This window comes from Pecten maximus, chromosome 12 (assembly GCF_902652985.1).
Source record: "Pecten maximus chromosome 12, xPecMax1.1, whole genome shotgun sequence".
NCBI lineage: Eukaryota > Metazoa > Mollusca > Bivalvia > Pectinida > Pectinidae > Pecten > Pecten maximus.
In genome coordinates, this window is record NC_047026.1 from 18342986 (window position 1) to 18367278 (window position 24293).

At 35.6% G+C, this 24293-nt stretch overlaps 1 protein-coding gene across 3 annotated transcripts; it reads right to left on the minus strand.

The window, feature by feature from the left end:
- Nucleotides 1-327: 327 nt before the first annotated feature.
- On the minus strand, nt 328-22436 carry LOC117339872 (shootin-1-like). 3 transcript variants are annotated; one of them, XM_033901582.1, is made up of 19 exons: nt 22366-22436; nt 22079-22215; nt 15159-15211; nt 13863-13923; nt 12868-12962; nt 12056-12212; nt 11493-11590; nt 10926-11007; nt 10331-10404; nt 8889-9035; nt 7980-8112; nt 7281-7377; nt 7040-7089; nt 6730-6848; nt 5904-6011; nt 3895-3951; nt 2051-2198; nt 1271-1370; nt 328-1105 (listed from the first exon to the last, which is right to left on the minus strand). In XM_033901582.1, exons 2-19 carry the CDS (start codon nt 22140-22142, stop codon nt 1063-1065), a joined length of 1686 nt encoding a protein of 561 aa, XP_033757473.1. In that variant the 5' UTR covers nt 22143-22215; nt 22366-22436; the 3' UTR covers nt 328-1062. The 3 variants fall into 3 exon arrangements, with proteins under 3 accessions (XP_033757473.1, XP_033757474.1, XP_033757475.1); XM_033901583.1 differs by having other exon boundaries at nt 22310-22368; XM_033901584.1 differs by lacking the exons at nt 5904-6011; nt 22366-22436.
- Nucleotides 22437-24293: the final 1857 nt, after the last annotated feature.

The following is a 24293-nucleotide window of genomic DNA, read 5'->3' on the forward strand; positions in this document are numbered from 1 at the left end:
AAAATTAAAGGCACAATTGCAACTAGACATTTGATTGGTGCTTGGAAAAAAATTCTGACCAATAACTGAGCAGATGTTTTGCTTTTGAAGATTACAGAGGGGCAACAATCAAGTTCAAAGCCAGTCAATTTAATGGTGTCGCTACCTCAAGATTTATTTGAAGCATATCAATCAAACTACCAGGAAGTCTTTTTTTTTATTCAGAAGATGTTGGTGATGGAGCCTTTGGTTTTGCCACGACATATTCCAGGAGTGTAGACAGCTAAAGATAAAGTAACCTTATATAATTAGAGTATCTAGGATAAGAAAAAAAGATTTACAAAAAAACACGTGCACATACATACTTGTATAACAGTTTATTTTCTTGATATATATATGTATATACTTTATTATCTTATTGCTACTGAAAGTGAATGGAAGCACAAATACAATTTTACTTTTAAGAAGCCAACAGTTTGGGGTGGTGAAGATGAAATTGTTTGACATTTTGTGTCTTGGGTATATAATGTCACAAGTCAGGAATGCATTCCTTTCAAGTTAAGACCGGAAACTACAGATTTTCAGGAAAATGAGTAATATATCTAGTGCAAAATGAAATATACAGTAAAACTACCTTTGGACAAACAGGCTTACTACAAATTTCTGCTTATTACTAAGTAGGTTCAAATCTCCAAATTTGGATCCACCTTATTCAAAAACCTGAAATGAATTTTGTATACATGGAACTATTTCCTCTGGCCCTGTGGAATTTGTTATTAACATGTCATATCGGTAAAACTGAGTTGATTACAGTAAGATATTAAGTGATGCAGTTTGCTAACATAAGACATCCAGTATTGCAGGATTGACATCTTGACAGTTCCAGTGATATTTATGTGAAGGACCAGTAATATTGGAAACAGCATTAAATTGATTTTTTTTCTTTCAGAAATGTAATGACACACTCAAAACCATCTAGAGTTGATAACATCTTGGTGCAGCATTATTTTTTTTGAAACTGTTACATTTCCTTTTATGTTCTCCAGGAAAAACATCTTAGATGTTTTCTAAAGCCACTGATATCTAGAACACTGTGTCCTCTGTATCAGCATCTTCCACCTCTTTCCTGGAAATGAAAAAATAAACCATGAAGTACCAGGATGACATACAGTTAAAGTCCCGGAATAAATAGGTTTTTATGATAATGGAAAACAAAACTAGAACGAAAAATTGTAATATCTACCTCTAGGGAAGCTAGTTTAGAAAATTAGAAAGCTTAAAAAGAACTAACTCAAGTGCCGAGTTCTGCTCCTCCTCCACAGTAGACATCTGTTTGATGTTGCGGGCAGGTACCTTGGTTAACACAACTGGCTTAGGCTTCTGGGGCTCTTCTGGAACAGCAAGGTCAATAAGTCAAAGGTCATTCTGTTCAAGGTCAATAAGTCAAAGGTCATTCTGTTCAAGGTCAATAAGTCAAAGGTAATTCTGTTCAAGGTCAGTAAGTCAAATATCATTCTGTTCAAGGTCAATAAGTCAAAGGCCATAATGTTCATAATCAATAAGTCAAAGGTCATTCTATTCAAGGTCAATAAGGCAAAGGTCATTCTGTTCAAGGTCAATAAGGCAATGGTCATTCTGTTCAAGGTGAACAAAAGATATAAAGGCACAAATTCACAACATATCTTTGTATGTATACATTGTATATTATATAAAAATATAGGTCTTGTTCAAGAAATGTCCTTTGAATGATTGGATGCTGAGGACTGATAAACATAGGTTAATTGAGGAATTGAGTTAGTCAAGTGCAATGAAAGTAATAAGAAAAATGATGAAAATGCGCTTGTACTTGTTTGACCTTTGACTCTGAGGTCAAGGTCACACTGACCTAATTACATTTTACTGAACACATTAGGTGGTTGATGCTAGTGTTATGAAGTCCATATACCAAAATCTCTGTTTAAATGTAACTGCCAACACAAGAACTGGTATGGAGAGAATTTTCACTTCTCATTTCATTTAAAAGTCAAAAATCAATATCTCACACAATTTCATCATGCACCGATATACTCACTTTGTACTCTGTCCATCAAATCAACATTGGCTGCCTCCTCGGATGCTGACTTTTTGACCTTTCGGAATGTCCTTGCCAAGTCAGAGTCTGTGTCTAGCATTGACTGATCCGAGAGGTCACTCTCACTCGAGGTCCTCTTGAAGCGGTTCTTCAAACACAAGAGAGCAATTCTAAATTTGATTTCTTAATATCTTTCTTTTTTCTTTAACCATTTGTTTATCTTTACAATAATTCAAAATTTTATTCTTCTGTTAAATATATACTTGTATGATGCATTTTATTATACGCCTGTCAGCGACAGGTCGTATTATGGTTTACCCTGCACTGTCCGTATGTCCATCTGTTAACTTATCCTTGTGCTCTCTAGCCTTTATTTATCGACAGATTTTTATGAAACTTGTTTAAAATATTCTATGGCACATTCGCTCAAGCAAGTTCGTGTTACAGAATTTCGTGATTATTTTTAGTTATGCCCCTTTTATTGCCAAATATGGGCATTGTGTAAAAATTTGTGCAATACAACTAGAAGCAATTATGTTTAACATATATTACGGGTTTTGGCTCCTGTTTCAACTATTGGCATAACGGCATTGTATATTTGCTCAGGTAAAGCTCATTCATTAACAATTCTTTGCTAGCACTCTCTTACCTATATTTATCAACAGATTTATATGAAACTTGCATATACGACAATAGCTCGAACAAGTTTGTTTTACGGAAATTCTCGATATTTTTACCAGACTTTTATTGCCAAATACGGGCATTGTGTAGAAAATGCAAGTTTTCTAGTATTTCTTATTCAGTTCCTCTAAGATTTTGTTCACTACAACAAAAAGGTTGTTTTGGCCTTAAACAGATTATGCCACAGTGATGTGACTAGTCATGTGACAGACATGTGACTAGCATGTCCTATCATACAGTCACATGGGCAGAGCTTGCTAAACAAGAGGCCCAAGGGCCTTAACGGTCATCTGACTCTAAATTAAAACCCTTATATTATTGTAGTATGCATTCTCTGTAGCATGTATATAGTAGCACTGATTTCTGACCGACCCAATAAATAACAACACTTGGTCGGAATCATATCAGGATCATTTCAGGCAAGTTTCAGCTCAATAGCACTGTTGGAACTTGAGAAGAAGTTTAAAATGTGTTTTTCAAGATGGCGGCTATGGCGGCCATCTTGGAATTCGGACCGACCTGAAAAATAACAACACTTGGTCGGGATCATCTCAGGATCATTTCTGGCAAGTTTCAGCCCAACAGCACTGTTGGAACTTGAGAAGAAGTTTAAAATGTGTTTTCAAAATGGCGGCTATGGCGGCCATCTTGGATTTCGGACCGACCCGAAAAATAACAACACTTGGTCAGGACCATCTCAGGATCATTCCTGGCAAGTTTCAGCTTTATAGCACTGGTGGAAATGGAGAAGAAGTTTAAAATGTGTTTTTCAAGATGGCGGCTATGGCGGCCATCTTGGAATTCGGACCGACCTGAAAAATAACAACACTTGGTCGGGATCATCTCAGGATCATTTCTGGCAAGTTTCAGCCCAACAGCACTGGTGGAACTTGAGAAGAAGTTTAAAATGTGTTTTCAAAATGGCAGCTATGGCGGCCATCTTGGATTTCGGACCGACCCGAAAAATAACAACACTTGGTCAGGACCATTTCAGGATCATTCCTGGCAAGTTTCAGCTTAATCCCACTGGTGGAACTTGAGAAGATTGAAATGTGAAAAGTTTACGGACGGCGGACGACGACGGACGAAACACGATGGCTATAGGTCATCCTGACCCTTCGGGTCAGATGACCTAATAAACAGGACAAACAGTATTGACATACCAGGATGGAATGAAGCTGCACCATGGCCTCTGGTTTCTCCTCAGACTCGATCGATGGCTATAAATAAAATATTGAAAAACTTGTGTTAAAAATTCTCCACAATACACATGTATCGTAACACTGTGATCTCGTTACTTTGTCAACCTAAAAATAACTTGCTTGTACATGACCAATGTCTGAGCATTTGTATCTAAATCTATTATTCAACTTTTGATTTCATAATCAAGAAGATACAACCTGCAACATGAAGATGAGTTCCTGTGTATCTTAAAGGTCAAGTATTGACTTTTACCTTATTTGTGAAATTGTACCATAAATAGTAACATGATCTATACAGGTATAAATCTCTCATAGTGATTGAAGTTGTATGACCTTAAACTTCAGGTAATGGCCTTGAACTTTGTGATGAACCTAGAAGGGATATTTCTTATCGGATCAAAGACTTCATCAGAATGATAAACTTAAGCTGTACAAGTATCAACATGATCATCATCAATATCCTAGCTATCTGAGGAATACATCTTTACAACCATATCATGCTAAGGTATATCAAAGCAAACTTCAAACAAAATTTACTGGTCAAATAATGCATTAGAAAATTATGTCAAACACCAAACACTCAGCATGCTCCAACATAACAGTATCTTTATGTACAATAAAATTAAAGATGTTACATCTCAAAGAAAAACAATAGACTGTTTATATTTATTTTACACCAAAGGCCTTCCAACAGTGTGAGCTTCTTTTTTTATCTTTTGAAAAGTAAATAAATAATTAATTGCGTCCCCAAGAAATTCTCTCATGCTCTGCCTCCATATTTTGTATGAAAATTTCGGTCTGATAAGCAATAATTTTTTCATTTGTTTCTTACTAATTGGATATATTTCTATATTATGGGCGACATTTTATGCTTTTTTTGTGAGAAGCAGCCTGTATATGCTGTTGTAGCATCTTTAAAGGTAAAAAAAAAAACATTTCGAAATATCAGACTAGAGGTATCTGGATTAATAAACAGTAAGGGATACCAGCCAATTGTAAACATGCCTCTGTAGACTTAATTAGGAGAGTTAATAATTATCACAGTAATCATAACATCACATGAATCAGGATTCTCAGTATTACCAAGTATCAAAAGAAGAGATGATAAAAAAAAGTTAGTGCGTAACTAAAGGGCGTAACCAAGGACCTGCTGACACAAGCAGACTTGCATTCATAGCCTTCATAGGTTATTTCATAAAGAAATCATACAATGAAAATGTAGAGAGAATTCTTGTATAAAGACAGTTTAGTGAAGGATATACGGTGTTAGTTACACTCTTCAGTACTGTACTGACATATATCTGTGTAAAAGTGGAGAGTATAGGCCACTTAAGTAGTTGAGGCTAGCAGAAATTTCATAGCGGTAGAGTGTCCGCTTGGAGAACGAATAAGCTAGTCGCATAAATAATCAATCTATTTCTGTCTTTTAATAATGTCTAATTATAGAATTAAATAAGAACTATATACATAATCCTTCTGGGTGTAAGATCTGAAGAAATCAAGATACTTGAGGACAAGCCTTTAGAAAATGTATCACTTCCGAGATTTGCAATTATAACATATTCAGGCTAGTAAAGTGTCACCAAGCGGCGATGAAAGACTTCTTGTCAAGTTTCTTCATAACTTTTTTAAACATAGAGAATAGAAAGCTGTGCTTATCTTTAAAGTGGATAAAAACTGTGAAGAAATAGTGCAAAAAGTTCCTAGCAGATAATACATTATCAACTGTAATAATGGGAAATAAAATAAAAATAAAGGTGGTCCTCCAATCAATGAACAGCAATCTAATCTGAGGCACTAACCGTCATCAGTGCATACTAATGAGCATACAAATCAGTTTAACAAACAAAAATGTCTAAAATTAAGTGTTAAATCAACAGGGAAAATCAAAGTGAAAACAGAAAGTCAAAGAAAAGTTAAAATTGAATCTCCATCCATTCCTCATGCTCTTCAAAATAAAGAACCTGTACCGCTATCTTAGGATGGTCAATGTGAGAGTGAGGCTCAAATTTGTCAGAAGGAGGCTCATCCTTGTCAGAATGAGGCTCATTTTCATCTTCCTCCTCCTCCTCAAGAACCTGTTGCAAGTGTGAACATATTCATGGAAGATTGAAAATGGATTTAGGTTAAAAATGAAAATTGACAAAACTGGAACTGTAAAACAACCCACACTACTCATCATTTGTGACCATGGCGACCAAATAACATCTTTTGTTTTGGAAAATAGCACCATTGTATTTGCTATCCTCCAAACCTGTACATACCAATTTTCTGCTTAATCAGATAATAACTTAATTTTGACCAATCAGAAGCCTTCATAATAGTAACATTTCTGGAAACACGTCTTAAATAGGCACACCACTTGGCAAAGTTTGAATAAAATTGGTGTTGGGAGGAGTAGGCAGTACAAAATTGTATTCTCCCCTCCTTTCACCTGACCCCTTTCCACTTGAACCCCCCCCCCCCCCCCCCCTCCCCCCTCCCACTTCTCATCCAACCTTATCCCCTCTCACATGACCCCTTCACCTTCCACTCCTAAATTGACCCCACCTTCCACTTCTCACTTATCACCTGACTCCCCTCCCTCCCCCTCATCCTCCCACTTTTCACCTGACCTTCTCCCCTCTCACCCGACACGACACCCCCACCTTCCACTCCTCACCTGACCCCTCCTTCCACTTCTCATTCGACCCCTCCTTCCACTTCTCACTCACCCCTCTCACCTGATCCCCCTTTCACCTCTCACTCGACCCCAACCCTTGTATATAAAATACTAGTGTAGTATATAATGCCTACCTTTCTCCCTCCGACAGGTTTCAGGACTTTTGTAAGTGCTTTGCCTGAATGGATCCTCTTCATCATCTCTTCTAGTGCTTTACCATAATTTTGGTCCCCAGCACCGGAAGCCGATTTCACTGTGATATAGAGAAATTACAAAACATTCAGACTGCAAGTTATGGTTTTAGACCAATACTTTTAATGTCTGACTTAAAAAAAAGGAAAGCTATTATCATAGAAATTCCATGGGTTCAGTTTGAAGAGGGTTCAGTTTAACCAGGGTTCCCAGTATCGGTTCTCGGTAAACAATCTGCGTTGTTTTACTTACACACTTCTTTCCTTTTCATGCTTTTCTTCCGCGAAATCTTGCTTAAAAACCTATAAGAAAAGAATGCATCAATTTAAAACAATACTAAAGGTTTCCATTCTTTACTGAAGTCAATCTTATCAGTTATACATATCACACTAAATAATTTTTAATTTTAATCTCGGTTCACATATTATATAAAGTATGGTTTAAAAAGGTTTCCAGATTTTACAGGGTTTTCTTTAAACTTGGAGTTACCTACCCTTTTCCTTTATCCATAGATGGCGGCGGTGGTGGTGGGGGTGGAGGTGGGGGAGGTGGATGTTTGGCGAGGTCTAACTCCTTCTCCAGAACTTTATCTGACATAAATACAAAATAACTGGGGTCAAATTTTCATATCTATGGAAACAGGTGTCAATTGGGAGGCAACTGTTAATATTTTATAAAACATCAACAGCAAAATTGTTTAACAGCTAAAATATTTTAGCTATACTAGAGAAGCAAGATTGTTTTTCTTTCTCAAAGAAATGGTATTTTTGCATAATTGCATTATTCATAGAAGGCAATTCTACAATGTTAATGTTCAAAAACAACAAAGGCAAACTGTTTAGCAGATCAAAACATAAGTAATAGTGAAGTGAGATTGGATGTTTAATTTTTTCATTTCTTTCTAAAAGATATTTGTTTTAGCAGAATTGGATTTTACTATGAATCTAGTATTTACAACATTTTTTGTACCTGGAATTAAATTTACTTTCCTAGTAATTATCATTGCCCATTAGAATAAAATCTATAAAATATTGATACTTTGCATATGTTGCTAACCAATATTAACAATGAATAAGTTCAACAATTGGCTGTAAACATCACCAGGTAGAGACCCCACCGATTTGTAATACATCCAAGTGTTTCCCAAACAAAATACCACACAATGAAGGTTTTATTGGGAGATTTCTCTTACATTCATCTTCTAACTTCTTGTATTGTTTCTCATAATCCTCCAGCTTTTTCATTAGGTCTTTGTTCTCCTCCAGCAGTTTTTCTTTCTCTCCATCATCTTGGTCCTCATTTTCCCCTTCCTTCAGTTCTTCTATCTACATTTTAGGAAACAAGCAGATTTGTGGAATTTATGTCCCCAGCCTTCCTGACATCATTGCAAGATTTGTCTTCTTGTCTGCCATTACGAAACCTATCACAAATTTGACTGAGCCTTTTATACATTGTTACTAAGTTTGAAGATTTTTGAAAATATTATGGAAAGTTATTTAAGGATTAAACAGTCTTTTTTTGGTGTCTATGGTCGATATAGATGCCAGAGCTTTGCAAACAAATGTCATATTGTGCGCTGCAAAACCAGTAATGGATGGATCTTTTTTCTGCAGTGAATGTTTTCCCTTAGATGGATGCTAATCTATCAGTAGTTTACGGATACTTCCTTTTAATATAGTACCCAATTTTACAGCTGGGTAGACTTAAACAGTCAGGATGATGAAACCAACATGGTACCCACTATGGAGTCAACATCACAGCTCATACATGTAGTACTTGTAATCTGGTATTGACCTTTGACCCATAGATGACACCAATATTTTTATTTTTCTAACCTTGCCATGGTATCACTTCCTAATCTTTTAATGTCATTTCATCCCTAGAAGACACCATCATTCTGAACTTTGGACCCTTGATGTCACAAACATTTTGACTTTTGAACCCTTGATGTCACTTACATTTTGACTTTTGACCCCTACATGACACTACCTTTTTGACTTTTGACCCCTAGATGACACTATTATTTTGACCTTTGGACCCCTAGAAGGCCCCAACATTTTGACCTTTGACCCCTAAATAACAATGTTTTGATGATACTTACCTGTAACATTAACCGTTCCTTCTCTTCCTGATACTCCTGAGTCAGGCTCTCGATCTGCATAGCAGCATCCATGAGTTTCTGATCACCCACAGCATTGTTCAACAGCATGGTGCTTTGTTTCTTCATCATGACATTGTCGGCCTGCATCTGCATTTACATGGTAACTAGAATTATCACATAACTGTTCTACCATGTTATACAGCTATGTCAATGTCATGGTATCACACATGTTTAATAACACCATTGTGATTTATTATACCTATGTAAGATTCTTGCCTTATTATTGGTCAATTCCTAATCACATGACCTGAAACAATATGCAGGGTCAGAAACAGCGGTCAACATTGCCGTGGGATATTGCAATGTTCCCCGCTCCGCCCGAAAACGCACGATTGTTTCTTACGGAAAATCCCGAACATTGAGAAGGGAGACAATTCTTACAAACGCAACAGTGTAGTTTTACATAGATAAAGAGAACTGTACCAGATAAAACAGATTTTTTCACTAGAAATTTTTTCTATTCGGTATAATAAAATAAATAGTGCCCTTGTCTGAGGGGAATATGGAGGATTGTTTCCCCTCGAGAACATTATCTTCCCTCGTCTATCGGCTCGGGAAGATAATGTTCCCTCGGGGAAACAATCCTCCATATTCCCCTCAGACAAGGGCACTATTTATATAGTAATGAATAATCTATGACATCACAATAAGAATGTGATGTCATCTTATTGTCTCTGTACAGAAAAACATACTGTTCGAGTTGAAAGCCTGTCTAATCAAGTAATTATCGTATATTGTGTAAATATGAGCTATGTGATAAACAGAGAACTTCTCAGAACTCTGAAAAAGTCTAACATTAAATGACTACTCTCAACAAATTAAATAGATCTGATAGTGAGTGCATATATTTCTCTAGGAAGTGACAACAAAATTTCATAGCATCTTTTTCTAGGACAATCATTGCCCATGCAAGCAGGACTTCATTTTTAAAGTTATGAATGGTATGAAAGTTAAGGCTTTTTAAATGAAAACTACACCTTAGATATTTACACATAGGCCATGTTCCCTTACAACCAACACTGTACAAGTTTGTGAACGGTCACAAAACAAATCTCCACAAAATGCATCTAAACAATGATGTCATATTACAGAAGTTTCTAAGACAGAAGTTTTGTAATGTGCTATAATCCACTAAAAACAACAGGAAAAAAAACTTAATTATCTCCCTTTGACCATAAAAACCATAACATTAAAGAGATACCCCAAAATAATAAAATTTTATAATTATCTCCCTTTGACCATACATGAGCTTATATAGCACCACTTCATTTGTTGAAATAAAATATTCTATACTTTTACAGAATTCATCACAAGATTCTACAAACAATGAAACCCTGATATATATAAGATGAATATACAAATTTCAACAGTGGAAATCTTACCTTTGATGCCTTTTCATGTTCCATGTCATATTTGATCTGCAATGAAGCATACTCCTTACAAGCTTCCTCAGATACTGAAACCGTAGATATCATAAATAAGGATCCACTAAAACCATTAATATATGGATTTATATTGCACCTTGAAATATCCAAATCATAGTATTTATCTGAAAATAAGCTTCTGCCAACAAACACCCAACCGCACCCCACCCCACCCCACCTTCGAGTAAGCTTGAAGTGGTTCACATGCAATAAGCCCTCCCCAAACTTTAATACAATTTGAGAATACATACAGTAAATGCATCCTACTGGAAATCATAGATTTGTTTCCCAAGCCCTCAATTTTAATAGCCAATGATAAGTCTTGTCTTGACCTTTGTCTCTTTGACATTGACCTATAACCTTTTGCCCTTTGTAGTTTTTAAAATACACAATATTTCACAAATGAATTCAACTTCACTTAACTCTAGATCTGAACATTTGCATTTAAATACCATGTAGATTTTCATATCACAGAACTCTTAACCCTCAGCAGTGTTAAGTTTTCATCTATAACCTCATTCACCTGTGACCTGTAACCTCTTAACCTTTTTACCTTTCGAGAGTTCCAACATGGCCTCTTGGTATTTGGTGAGCATGTTTTGATTCTCTTTGAGCCTCTTCATGCCAGTGTCATGCTGAAATGATGCAAGATCAAACAATTTCATTTCAATATATTTACATTTTCACTTCGCTCCTCCTCCATGAAACTAAGTAAACTGAGATTACTACATTTCCCGATGAAGATTTTAGGTTGCATGCTTCTGTTCTGAGACAAATCACTTTCTTGCCGGCGTGTGAATACATTAGTGATCTAGTTTTGTACCGCCTCAGACTTGAATGCACTTTCATTTTGTGAATTGTGTAACATTGTTATACACGTATATAAACACAAGTGGAAGAGCCGTATTTATGTGCTAATAAAAAAATTCCAGTATCGCGCACAGTTTAGAAAACAGGATCTGACAGAACACTGACACTCCCAATAGCTTTGTAGTTCACTTCGTTTGCACACTTCCCTTTATTAGCCCATGCAAGCAACAAAATTGACAATCAATCCTTAAACCATTGCCAAAGTGATTTTTTCATATTTTTAACCAACGAAAAACTGTTTCAATCTTACCCTTTCAGTAAGCCTTTGGTATTTCTCTGCTTCAATGGCATTGGTCTGCCTGAGCTCCTGTAGGTCAGAGGTCAACCTGGCCACCTTCTCCTCAAGCTCTGTAACAATTTATCAGTCAGATATGTATGTAGTTGTCTCGCTTTGTCTTTTTCTAATCTTATGCTGGAATCAATGTACAAACTAGCTTTGGGATAAATTTATGATATTTTGCTTTAAAATAAATTATTTATAAAGTCGTATAAAGACAACTTTTGTGTTTCTTTTTAGCATAACTCTTGAGGGTTTGATTGACTTTCATGATTTAATACAGGATAAATATATATTACCAAAAAAAAGAAAAACATTAAAAGTAACTATTTATAGACACATTTATAGTTGAAATTAAAAAATTTGCTGTGGTTACTCAAATCTTGTGATACGAACTGAAGCTTTACCAAGGTAAGATAGTTCAAAATTTTGTATACATATGTTAACAATAGCACATCTCTAAATACAAAATGCATTTACAAGAAATAGCATTAATTAAAGACATTGTGGATTTTCAGTAAATTTTGTAATTTTACCTTTAATAGTCGAGTTGAGTTCAGCAGTATACGTTTTATAAGAGTCACCATCAGATTTGGTGTCCTTTTCGTCCAGATTCAGATCACGAACGTCCAGTTTGGCCATCGACATGATCATATTGGACTGACGTTTTAGTTCCTTATTCTGAGTGTTGATCTACAGAACAGCATAAATATAATATACGACTGCTTGTATTTCATAGTATTACTTCCCAGTATACTGGTACCCAATTTTACAGCGGGGTAAAATGGATCAATTCATCACATGGGACAGAAAAACATCAATTCCAACACAGTTCAGAAGAGTTTTTTCAACATCTATCTGCATCTAGTCATCTGACAAGAAACTGATAGACAATATCACTATGTAGATTTCTCTCGACTGTACTGCATCTCCAATTAGAAGCACATATGAGTCCCCTTTTCCATTATTTTGTGCTGAATCACCAATTTTAACATGTGTCTTCACCCAAAGGCGGGTGCTTATTTCAGTATGTTTACCGTGTTTGACCCAGTAAGCACACCTGTTCCTATAAACAACACCCCCATGGCCACCCCCCAACATTTTTTTCAAGAAAAGAGGGTTGGTGCACTAGTTGAACCATAAAAAGTTCCTAACCTAACTGATCTGCCAATATGATCTTCAAATCTTCATTTTGACTACAATTAGGTTTGTAAATGAATAAATTTACAAGGAAAATTTTCCCTGTTCATAATATTGTTAATTATAAACTACTCCCTTTCGATTTTTGGTAATACAACAGTGTGCTTATCAGGGTGAATATGGTATTTGTTAAGAAGATGATATATACCTGGGTAGCAAAATTTTCAGCCTTCATTCTGCACTTCATTTCTATTTCAAATTTGATCTTCATCTTCTCGTATTCCTGAATGGCAGGCTCTATCACTGAAATCAGACAACATTGGTTAGACAGTAGAAATCAGACAACATTGGTTAGACAGTAGAAATCAGACAACATTGGTTAGACAGTAGAAATCAGACAACATTGGTTAGACAGTAGAAATCAGACAACATTGGTTAGACAGTAGAAATCAGACAACATTGGTTAGACAGTAGAAATCAGACAACATTGGTTAGACAGTAGAAATCAGACAACATTGGTTAGACAGTAGAAATCAGACAACATTGGTTAGACAGTAGAAATCAGACAACATTGGTTAGACAGTACTCCTGAATGTTTAACGTCCTATTGACAGCCAGGGTCATTTAAGGACGTGCCATGTTTTGGAGGTGGAGAAAAGCCGGAGTACCCGGAGAAAAACCACCGGCCTACGGTCAGTACCTGAGGCAATTGCCCCACAAATGTTTCGACCACGCAACCCAGAGGTGGAGGGCTAGTGATAAAGTGTTGGGACGCCCAAACCACTCGGCCACCGTGGCCCCTCTTGCAGAAATCACAAAAAGGTGAAAGTTCTTTTCCTGGAATAATTTCCAATTCTTTGAATGTAATATAGAACAATTTTTTATAGTAAAATGGCAAAAAAAACATACATAATCTTTTTTTTTTTTTTTTTTTTCCAAAAGTTAATTTGTAATCAATTCTTATGTTCCATGTACATATCACCTTGACAACAGTTAGGGAAACATATGATTTACAAATATTTTTCACTCTAACTGTTTCACGGTATTTCATACTTACTGGTTCTATACTCTATATGGAAAGTAGAATCACAATAATATTTTAATGATTGGAATCAAATGTTACAAACTTTTAACAGAAATTGGCATCCATAGCTTATTGTTGTCATGGTAACTTTAAAGTTACTATGAAACTGAAAAACTCACACTTCTTCATTTGTCCCATCTGTTGTTCCCGCTCCTTCAGTCGAGTAGTGACAGTCTTGTACTGAAAAATAAACCACACATTTTTTTTTAAATATGGATTCTTGATTTTTTTTTCTACCATTCTCAACCCATACACCATTCACATCCACTCTGATGTCATGACAACAGTGTCTTGAGTAAAACTATTTTTTGTTCATAACAGCAGAGACCTCAATCTTTTTCAGAGATTTTGCCAGGTATTATGGGAATATGGCACCAATTGTCATAAAATATATGTTACTTGACAACAGAATGTGGCCCACGAACCAATCTGACTAAAACAAGATGTTATTTGTAGCAGCCTTAGAGACAACCCATGAGGTATGTTTAAAGAATTCAATTTAGTGTTGCCCACCATAGGTGTACGACAGGGTTCACTTTGTATCCAAAAACCTATCAAAAGAATACTGTAGTAACTAATCATTATATTATGTGTATGTATTGCAGGTAGCAGTCATCCTTTGATTGAATGGAAATAAAGCCATATTGACAGAGGAAGGTGTTGATTCTTATTTATGTAGGCTGTCAAATGATCTTATATTCCCAAGAGTATGATTTACTGCAAGTGAAATACAATGATAAAAAACAAACTTCAACTCTTAAAATCCAAGATGGCTGCCTACTAGTATCACCCATTTTGCTTTTCGGTCACTCATAAAAATGTAATATTCATGTACGTAACTAGCAGAGACATATATACATATATGTCTCTGTAACTAGTTACCATATGGAACACATGTGTGGAAATTAATCAAGATAGAGCCCTCAGAACGCGGGGACTAGCAATGATTACTGTTAACGAAGAAATTTACACGAGGGGGGAATTTACACTAATTACGCGGAGTCCTATCGATCACGAAAATTTCCCCAATGCATATTATTTTGATATCAATTCGCCTAACTTGAACTACAAATGGGAGGATCGATCTCGAAAATTAAAATTAGAATGTTGATGTCTTACAATGTAAACTTTATTTTTATTTTACAACAATTGCGAAACAAGTTATGTTAACTTATATTAATCACACTTGTTGGCCCGGATGGAAGTGCGTGAGGGGTGTTACTGTGGGAGGGAACCCGAGTACCCGGGGAAAACCCACGTGGTCGGGCAGGTGACCCCATACCTTTTCACGTCCGATCAGGGAATCGAACCCCGGCCGCCTAGGTGAAAGGCAAGTGTGTTACCACTGTGCCACCCGACCACATTACAATGTATCATAGAGATTTGATCTATGACAAGGTAGGTTATAATATTACCTGTTCTTCTGTCTCCCGGAATTTCTTATACAGTTCATCATACTGGATCACCACTGTCAACAGAGAAAACTTGATTTATTGACAAAATACCTTCAGATGATGGTGCTGTTAACAACAGTATGAGGTTATATGATAACTGGAAAAGACTTTTTCTGAAATTATATAGAGGATATTGAATGGTTTCCCGTTTAATATAACATATATTTCATGAGTATGACAGAATATCGATATTTTCACGAGTGCAAATATTGAAATATTCTGTCATATGAGTGAAATAAATGTTATATTAAACGGGGAACCATTCAAAATTTCTTTTTCAACTTGACGGCGCCATTTTGAAAGGACCGATCAACGCAATATTTATGCGTTTTCTGCTGTTATCGGAGAATCTGTGCTAAGGTCAAGTGAGTATTTTGTCAAAAACTAGTCTGAATAATTCAGAAATACAGCAAAATAATCAATTTATCTGTCTTTGCTTCAATTGCAAAAATCAGCAAGTTTCAAAGAGGTGAATACAAAGGTTCGCTCAGATTGGTCAAAAACAAAAAACTTATATCATAAAATATAAATTTTATTATTTTGATAAATGTCTATATTTCACTGACAAAAATGCAATAAACATGTTTTCAGTGTAATAGATCACTTAAATCAAAATATATGTATATAGATATATGTATAACATTGTGTACTGTTTATTTTATCCTTATCAAACTGCTATTTGTATGTAATCTTGGAAGGTATTTGCAATCAAGCTCGTTAATATAGATTGATATCATATTTGTATGTGTTTAACTCCAGTTAAACCTACTGTTTGGCCATCCCCTTAATATTCCTAAAAATTATTTATTTGACTTTGAAATGGATGCTTCTATGTACTTATCTCCAGTTATACCAGAAATATACCTATTCAGTAAGGCTTTGTCCATCCCCGACTCCTCTTATAAATTGTATAAATTGAAATGAATGTTTCTATATTGTTATCACCGCAGCAACACCTATTGTTTTGTACATCTCCTAACTTACATATTGTATATATTCCTATCACCAGTAACACCTATTGTTTTGTCCCGTAACTTCATTATTGTATATATTCCTATCACCAGTTACACCTATTGTTTTGTCCCGTAACTTACATATTGTATATATTCCTATCACCAGTTACACCTTTTGTTTTGTCCCGTAACTTACATATTGTATATATTCCTATCACCAGTAACACCTATTGTTTTGTACATCTCCTAATTTACATATTGTATATATTCCTATCACCAGTTACACCTATTGTTTTGTCCCGTAACTTACATATTGTATACTGTATATTCCTATCACCAGTTACACCTTTTGTTTTGTCCCGTAACTTACATATTGTATATATTCCTATCACCAGTTACACCTATTGTTTTGTCCCGTAACTTACATATTGAATATATCCCTATCGCCAGTAACACCTATTGTTTTGTACATCTCCTAACTTACATATTGTATATATTCCTATCACCAGTTACACCTATTGTTTTGTCCCGTAACTTACATATTGTATATATTCCTATCACCAGTTACACCTATTGTTTTGTCCCGTAACTTACATATTGTATATATTCCTATCACCAGTTACACCTATTGTTTTGTCCCGTAACTTACATATTGTATATATTCCTATCACCAGTTACACCTATTGTTTTGTCCCGTAACTTACATATTGTATATATTCCTATCACTAGTTACACCTATTGTTTTGTACATCTCCTAACTTACATATTGTAAATATTCCTATCACCAGTTACACCTATTGTTTTCAATTATTATTCGATTATTCAAAATACCAATCATACAATTAGACACCAAATCTTATTAGTAACATCTTATGATTACCTCAAAAATACACACTATATATTATTATCATTCCAGCTTAAAGTAAGATCTATTGTTCTCATATAATTATTTCAAAAATGTGACATTTTATTTTAAAATATCTTTTTTATATAAATAATATTTTTGAAAAGATTTTTTTTTTTTAGTTTTTCTGGCAAGCCATCATTCAGATTTAGTTTAATATAGTATTATCTTAATTTAGATTAATGACAATAAAGATATGACAGAGTTATGTTATTTTTTTGTTTTTTGGTTGGTTTTATTGTCGTGCTTAATCTAGGAGTTTAAACTGAAATCATTTTAAACTTATCCATTTCCAAATCTTAAGATTAGTTTTTAAGTTACAGAAATAAAAACTTTTCATTTGACTGAATATATTTCTGTCTCAGTGTTTCCTTTAAGATTCTGTTGTATGATTCTCAAAATGAATTATTAATTAGTAATCAATTTTGCTCTGTCACTTTCATTCCTTACCTTGGCAAAAAAAAAAATTCAGATGCTATAATTCAATTCTTATCCTTGCCACACATTAAAATTACTCCATGTAATATTTTGTGAATATAAAAGAAACAAGAGATCCCAGAGGGATCTTGGTGCCCACCATTGAATGATCTTCATAGGTTCCATGTCAGATTGATCTTTTCTCTACTTTTCCCTTCATTTTACTAATCTGTATCAATTGAGAAATATCCCTCCAGTACTTTTTAAACAAGGGAAATTAAACTTATATATGAAATTTGAAATTAAGCGATAATGGTTGTCTGTCGACAATGTTTTCAGATTGGTCCAAAAAATGCAATACGACGGACCAAGGAGAACCTACATATGAAAATTGAAAAAGATCCCTTCAGTACTTTCTCAGAAATAGCGATAACAAACTTCTATGGTCAAAATCCAAGATGGCTGCCTGTCGGCCAAGTTGTTTTCTGATCGGTCCCAAAATGCAATATGCATAACTAGGCACCAAGGAGAACCTACATATGAAATTTGAGAAAGATCCCTTCAGTACTTTCTCAAAAATAGCGATAACAAACTTCAATTGTCAAAATCCAAGATGGCTGCCTAACGGCCATCTTGTTTTCCGATCACTCCCAAAATGCAATGTGCATAACAAGGCACCAAGGGGAACCTACGTATGAAATTTGAGAAAGATCCCTTCCGTACTTTCTCAGAAATAGCGATAACAAACTTCTATGGTCAAAATCCAAGATGGCTGCCTGTCGGCCATTTTGTTTTCTGATCGGTCCCAAAATGCAATATGCGTAACTAGGCACCAAGGGGAACCTACATATGAAATTTGAGAAAGATCCCTTTAGTACTTTCCCAGAAATAGCGATAACAAACTTCAATGGTCAAAATCCAAGATGGCTGCCTGTCGGCCATGTTGTTTTCCGATCGGTCCCAAAATGCAATATGCATAACTAGGCACCAAGGGGAACCTACATATGAAATTTGAGAAAGATCCCTTCAGTACTTTCTCAGAAATAGCGATAACAAGAATTGTTTACGGACGGAGGGACGGAGGGAGGGACGGACGGACGGACCACGGACCACGGACGCAGGGCGATTTGAATAACCCACCATCTGATGATGGTGGGCTAAAAAGTCAGACAACTATCTGTCTTTATAATTTGATTTTATTACTTAATTAATTGTCTTCAGAAAAAAAATCTGTAAGAAGAATTTTACAAGAAAAACGGTGATTTCAGATGCTATGAAATCAGTGAAAACGAGCGAAAACTCAGGTAAAAGTTGTTTAGGATAAATCTCAATCATAAGTTACTAAGTTAACAAGAGATCCCAGAGGGATCTTGGCGCCCACCATTGAATGTTCTTCATAGGTTCCATGTCAGATTGATCTTTTCTCTACTTTTCTCTTCTTCTAAGTCTTACTAATCTGTGTAAATTCAGAAGAAACCTCTAGTACTTTTCAAACAAGGGAAACCTATATATAAAATTTAAGATTTAGGCACCAAGGGGAACCTATATATGGAATTTGAGAAAGATTCCTTCAGTACTTTCTGAGAAATAGCGATAACAAACTTCAATTGTCTAAATCCAAGATGGCTGCCTGTCGGCCATGTTGTTTTCCGATCGGTCCCAAAATACAATATGCATAACAAGGCACCAAGGGAAACCTACATATGAAATTTGAGAAAGATACCTTCAGTACTTTCTCAGAAATAGCGATAACAAACTTCAATGGTCAAAATCCAAGATGGCTGCCTGTCGGCCATGTTGTTTTCCGATCGGTCCCAAAATACAATATGCATAACAAGGCACCAAGGGGAACCTACATATGAAATTTGAGAAAGATCCCTTCAGTACTTTCTCAGAAATAGCGATAACAAACTTCAATGGTCAAAATCCAAGATGGCTGCCTGTCGGCCATGTTGTTTACCGATCGGTCCCAAAATGCAATATGCATAACTAGGCACCAAGGGAAACCCACATATGAAATTTGAGAAAGATCCCTTCAGTACTTTCTCAGAAATAGTGATAACAAACTTCAATGGTCAAAATCCAAGATGGCTGCCTGTCGGCCATGTTGTTTTCCGATCGGTCCCAAAATGCAATATGCATAACTAGGCACTAAGGGGAACCTACATATGAAATTTGAGAAAGATCCCTTCGGTACTTTCTCAGAAATAGCGATAACAAACTTCAATGGTCAAAATCCAAGATGGCTGCCTGTCGGCCATGTTGTTTTCCGATAGGTCCCAAAATGCAATATGCATAACTAGGCACCAAGGGAAACCTACATATGAAATTTGAGAAAGATCCCTTCAGTACTTTCTCAGAAATAGCGATAACAAACTTCAATGGTCAAAATCCAAGATGGCTGCCTGTCAGCCATGTTGTTTTCCGATCAGTCCCAAAATGCAATATGCATAACTAGGCACCAAGGGGAACCTACATATGAAATTTAGGAAAGACCCCTTCAGCACTTTCTGAGGATTAGCGATAACAAGAATTGTTTACGGACGGACGGACGGACGGACGGAGGGAGGGACGGACGGACGGACGGACGGACGGACCACGGACCACGGACGCAGGGCGATTTGAATAGCCCACCATCTGATGATGGTGGGCTAAAAATCAAGACTGTTCTGACTTTCTGGGGGATTTTCCAACCTGTTGATCTTGGCATGCGACTGTTAGTCTACCCTTAAATATTAGTTTACCACAAACCCTAGACATAGTTCAGGGACATATAATATCTTAACTTTATACATTTCTTCATAGTTAAGTACATGTACTATTCTTTAGATTTTTACAGGGACCTGAGAATTTGTTTGACCTATCGTTTAAGAGGACCAGCTCATCAAAATTCAGTAAAAATGACACCTTCTCTGTTTTAGCAATCCAAATACATTTATATTGTAGCAAATTCTCAGGTCCCTGTGCTAAAATTGTGAACTGTTTCCTTATGAAAACGACAAGAACTGCTGAACAAACATACATGTACAACACATATTTTGTCCTAAGATACAAAGAAACAGGTCAGAGACAGGATGAATATTTCCTGTTCCACACACCTAAGCCATGCTGAGAATAGTACAAATTGCTATTAGATCTACCTTACAGAAACACATCCCTGGCCACTAGAGAACTGGGATCCCCTACCCCCAGGGGACAATAGAATGTCAGATAATTTTAGTGTGAAATGTTTGAGAAAATGATAAGTAGCTGACAAGGGGTGTTGAAAGGGCTCGATGTCAAATACATGTAGATAGCTAACTTATAAGTGTCCTTCTTTTTATATAACACCTTACAGTCTTTGTGATAACGATGTTTTTGTGATAATGATATCAATATAACGCATATCACTGTAAACTTTTCCATAAAGTTAAGATAACTGATAGTTTAACATCAAATTAAATAGTTTTCTTTTTGAAGACACAAGAGCAGTTGATAACATTCTCGTGAAGAGAGGAAAGATATTTAATTACACACATGATATTATATACATATTGATGGTTTATGGCTTTGTAATAAAAACGATTCCATATCTCTGTGATTCATACAATATTCCTTCATCTAGATCACTTTATCTACAGTTGAATTATCTAAGTTACATTGATCACTTGCTGTTAAAAACTTTCAATTAATATTTCAAACACCAATCCCACCAAATATTGGAATAATATCTATTATCAAAACCACCACCTGTCAACAATGACCTCCTGCCAATTGTTTTCACCTGTCTATAACATGCACCCATCTATAATGAGCATATATCCACTAATTACCTGTCTTTAATGACCATCTTAATAACAACCTGTCAATTGTTATCATTTGTCTATGATGGCCACCTGTCTACAGAGGCCACCTCCCAATTGTTATCACTTGTCTATGATGGTCACCTGTCTACAGAGGCCACCTCCCAATTGTTATCACTTGTCTATGATGGTCACCTGTCTACAGAGGCCATCTGCCAATTGTTATCACCTGTCTATGATAGTCACCTGTCTACAGAGGCAATCTGCCAATTGTTATCACCTGTCTATGATGGCCACCTGTCTACAGAGGCCACTCCCAATTGTTATCACTTGTCTATGATGGCCACCTGTCTACAGAGGCCATCTGCCAATTGTTATCAACTGTCTATGATTGCCACCTGTCTACAGAGGCCATCTCCCAATTGTTATCACCTGTCTATAATGGCCACCTGTCTACAGAGGCCACCTCCCAATTGTTATCACTTGACTATGATGGCCACCTGTCTACAGAGGCCATCTGCCAATTGTTATCACCTGTCTATAACAACCATTTGTCGATAGTGACAACCTATATAAATAACCAATCAGAAATGTTTGACTCAGACATCTACGTAGTTAGTATATAGAATAAATGCGGTATTTTTTGTATAATTTATTAATTAATGGATGAAAAATCCTTATTACAATTGACGCGAGTCATAACGGTCTGGAGGTGGGGGTAGGGGACTTGACAAATTGATGCGTCAACACCCTGTCAAACCATTTCCTGGCATAGCGAGGGGGTGGGTCACTAAAAATTGCTAAAAAAATTAACATTTAGATTACCTTTTGCTGAAAGTTCCTTCAGATGTTTGTATTGTAAACACTGAGAACAGCTAGGGTCGGCCATATCTAGGTGTCAGATTCAACCACGGAAATAGATGTCGGCAAGTTGTCGGTGACAATTTCTGCTTGATGTTCACCTGTAAAATAGAGAAACGGCGATAGAACTTGTAAGTCAAAAGTTGTGCAAGTTATAAATGAAGTAAAACTTATTTATATCGGCCCATTACTAACCAGTGGTTAACAAACCAAATATACGGACAGTTAACAGTGAAAGTTAACCCACTTACGAGGAAGTTTCAACCCGGAAGCAAGCCGAATTTTAGCGACACCAATACACATACAGTAGGGCTGTCGTCTATTTATAGAACAGGGGTTAAGCTGTGACAGCAAACAGCACAGGGTTCTATAATGTTGCGATGTGTGGTCTTTTTTCTCTTGTCCAAGTTTAACCAGGAATGTAGTATTTTCATTTCCTGATATTTTTTTCAATCATGAATAAAATTAAATTAAGGTATATTATTCATCTAACTTTCCACATCAACCGACTTTGATCGACCGTTTGTCTACAGTTTAAAGCCAATACTTTTGTATTGCCCATACAGATTGTTTATCATTAAAGGGGCATTCCTTCCTTCGAACGGCATATATATGAGTTTTAGAGTAATTTATTAGATTTAATAAAAATACCATACAATACTCTATTGTTGTTAATATGTGCTTACCTATAACACGTTATAATTTACTAATATATATAACAATAATATTAATATGAATAAAAAAACTAGCTGTCGACAGATCTGACAATTACAATCAGAATGTTTTATTCTCGTAAATTGATAAACTGAGAACTACACAGGATCTGCGATATTCACTTAAAAAATTTAATTATATATTCAGTTTTCAATTCAAAAATATCTTACCTTGATTTGTTTTCACGGCCATAATCGTAAATATGGAGATATTGAGTATTATTTTCCGAAAACTAATTTTTTACCATACCGATAATTAACTACCTATTTTCAACATACAAATATGTACCCATTTAATAGTAATATCAATCAAAATATATATACTGTCTTCACTTTTATTTATTTATTTTTGTTATTGAGGAAATATCGTAGACACATTGAAAACAAGAATAGGCAGCTTTTGCATACAATACCTAAAATTACACACACTGAAAAAACTTGAGCATATTATATTATTTTGTAAATTTAAATTGGATGAATAATCAATGACATCCTAAAAGATTTCTTGTAGCCTTATTATGACGCTGCTGGTATCTAATTAGATACATTTCTGTGGGAGAACTGTCTTAATTGATGAAGTTGCAGTATTTGATATTTCCTATTCGGAAAAGATCAAAGTGGACGTTGATATACATTGTTGACTTTCCGACAATGTGCTACAACTTTTACCTTCATCTTTTTAACGTTATTGAGAAAATGTATACAACATTTAACAATTAAACACTGCATCAACCGGGAGGACAAATAATTGTTTTTCTAAACACAACATTTATAAACTTTCATAGATAACGTAAGATTTTGATGTGTGAGGAATACAGTTAAATCCCAGTACCTTAATTAGCTACATATAGCAAAAAAAAAATCACCTGGACCAAACATAATCTATTGAACCTTCAATTCAACTGTAATGGTGTTTTATTGTCTCATCAAATGCCACGGAGAAAGTACAATTTCATCTTTTAAACAAGGACACAGTCGTCAAGATCTCTCCCATGCAAACATTGTACATATACATATATTACATGAAATAAAAGTGGGTAACATGCCTAAAAACATGAAACACATGCCATAGCATTTAGATCCATCAGATGTATTTGTGTTCATTAAGTTCCTGTGAAAGTAATCCACAAGTCCGATCATTCCTTCAAAAGATATTGTGCGGAAAGTAATCAGCCAATCAGGTCACAGCAGCCTAATCAAATATTCCAACTTGAGCGAGGGGTTTTGGTAATAATTAAGTCTAACATTAAAGCAAGTGTCATCAAAATCACATCATTAGTTCTTAAGATATCGTGGGGGAAGCGAATCCGGACGGACGGAGAGAGCCCATATACGTGATGTAAATATACATATATATAACATAGAAACACAAATGACGTTGTCGAAGCAAAATGCCACTTACGAAAATAACTATTCCAAATATTAAGCTTACTATATATGTTAGATCTCCGGACAAACGTCAAATA

Coding starts and splice junctions, on each gene's coding strand:
- LOC117339872 (XM_033901582.1), bottom strand. CDS start 22,142: ATGGCCGACCCTAGCTGTTCTCAGTGTTTACAATACAAACATCTGAAG. Junction 12,213..12,867: donor CTGAAAATTTTGCTACCCAG/GTATATATCATC, acceptor GCTGTTCTGTAG/ATCAACACTCAGAATAAGGA. Junction 1,106..1,270: donor GAGCAGAACTCGGCACTTGA/GTTAGTTCTTTT, acceptor TTTCATTTCCAG/GAAAGAGGTGGAAGATGCTG.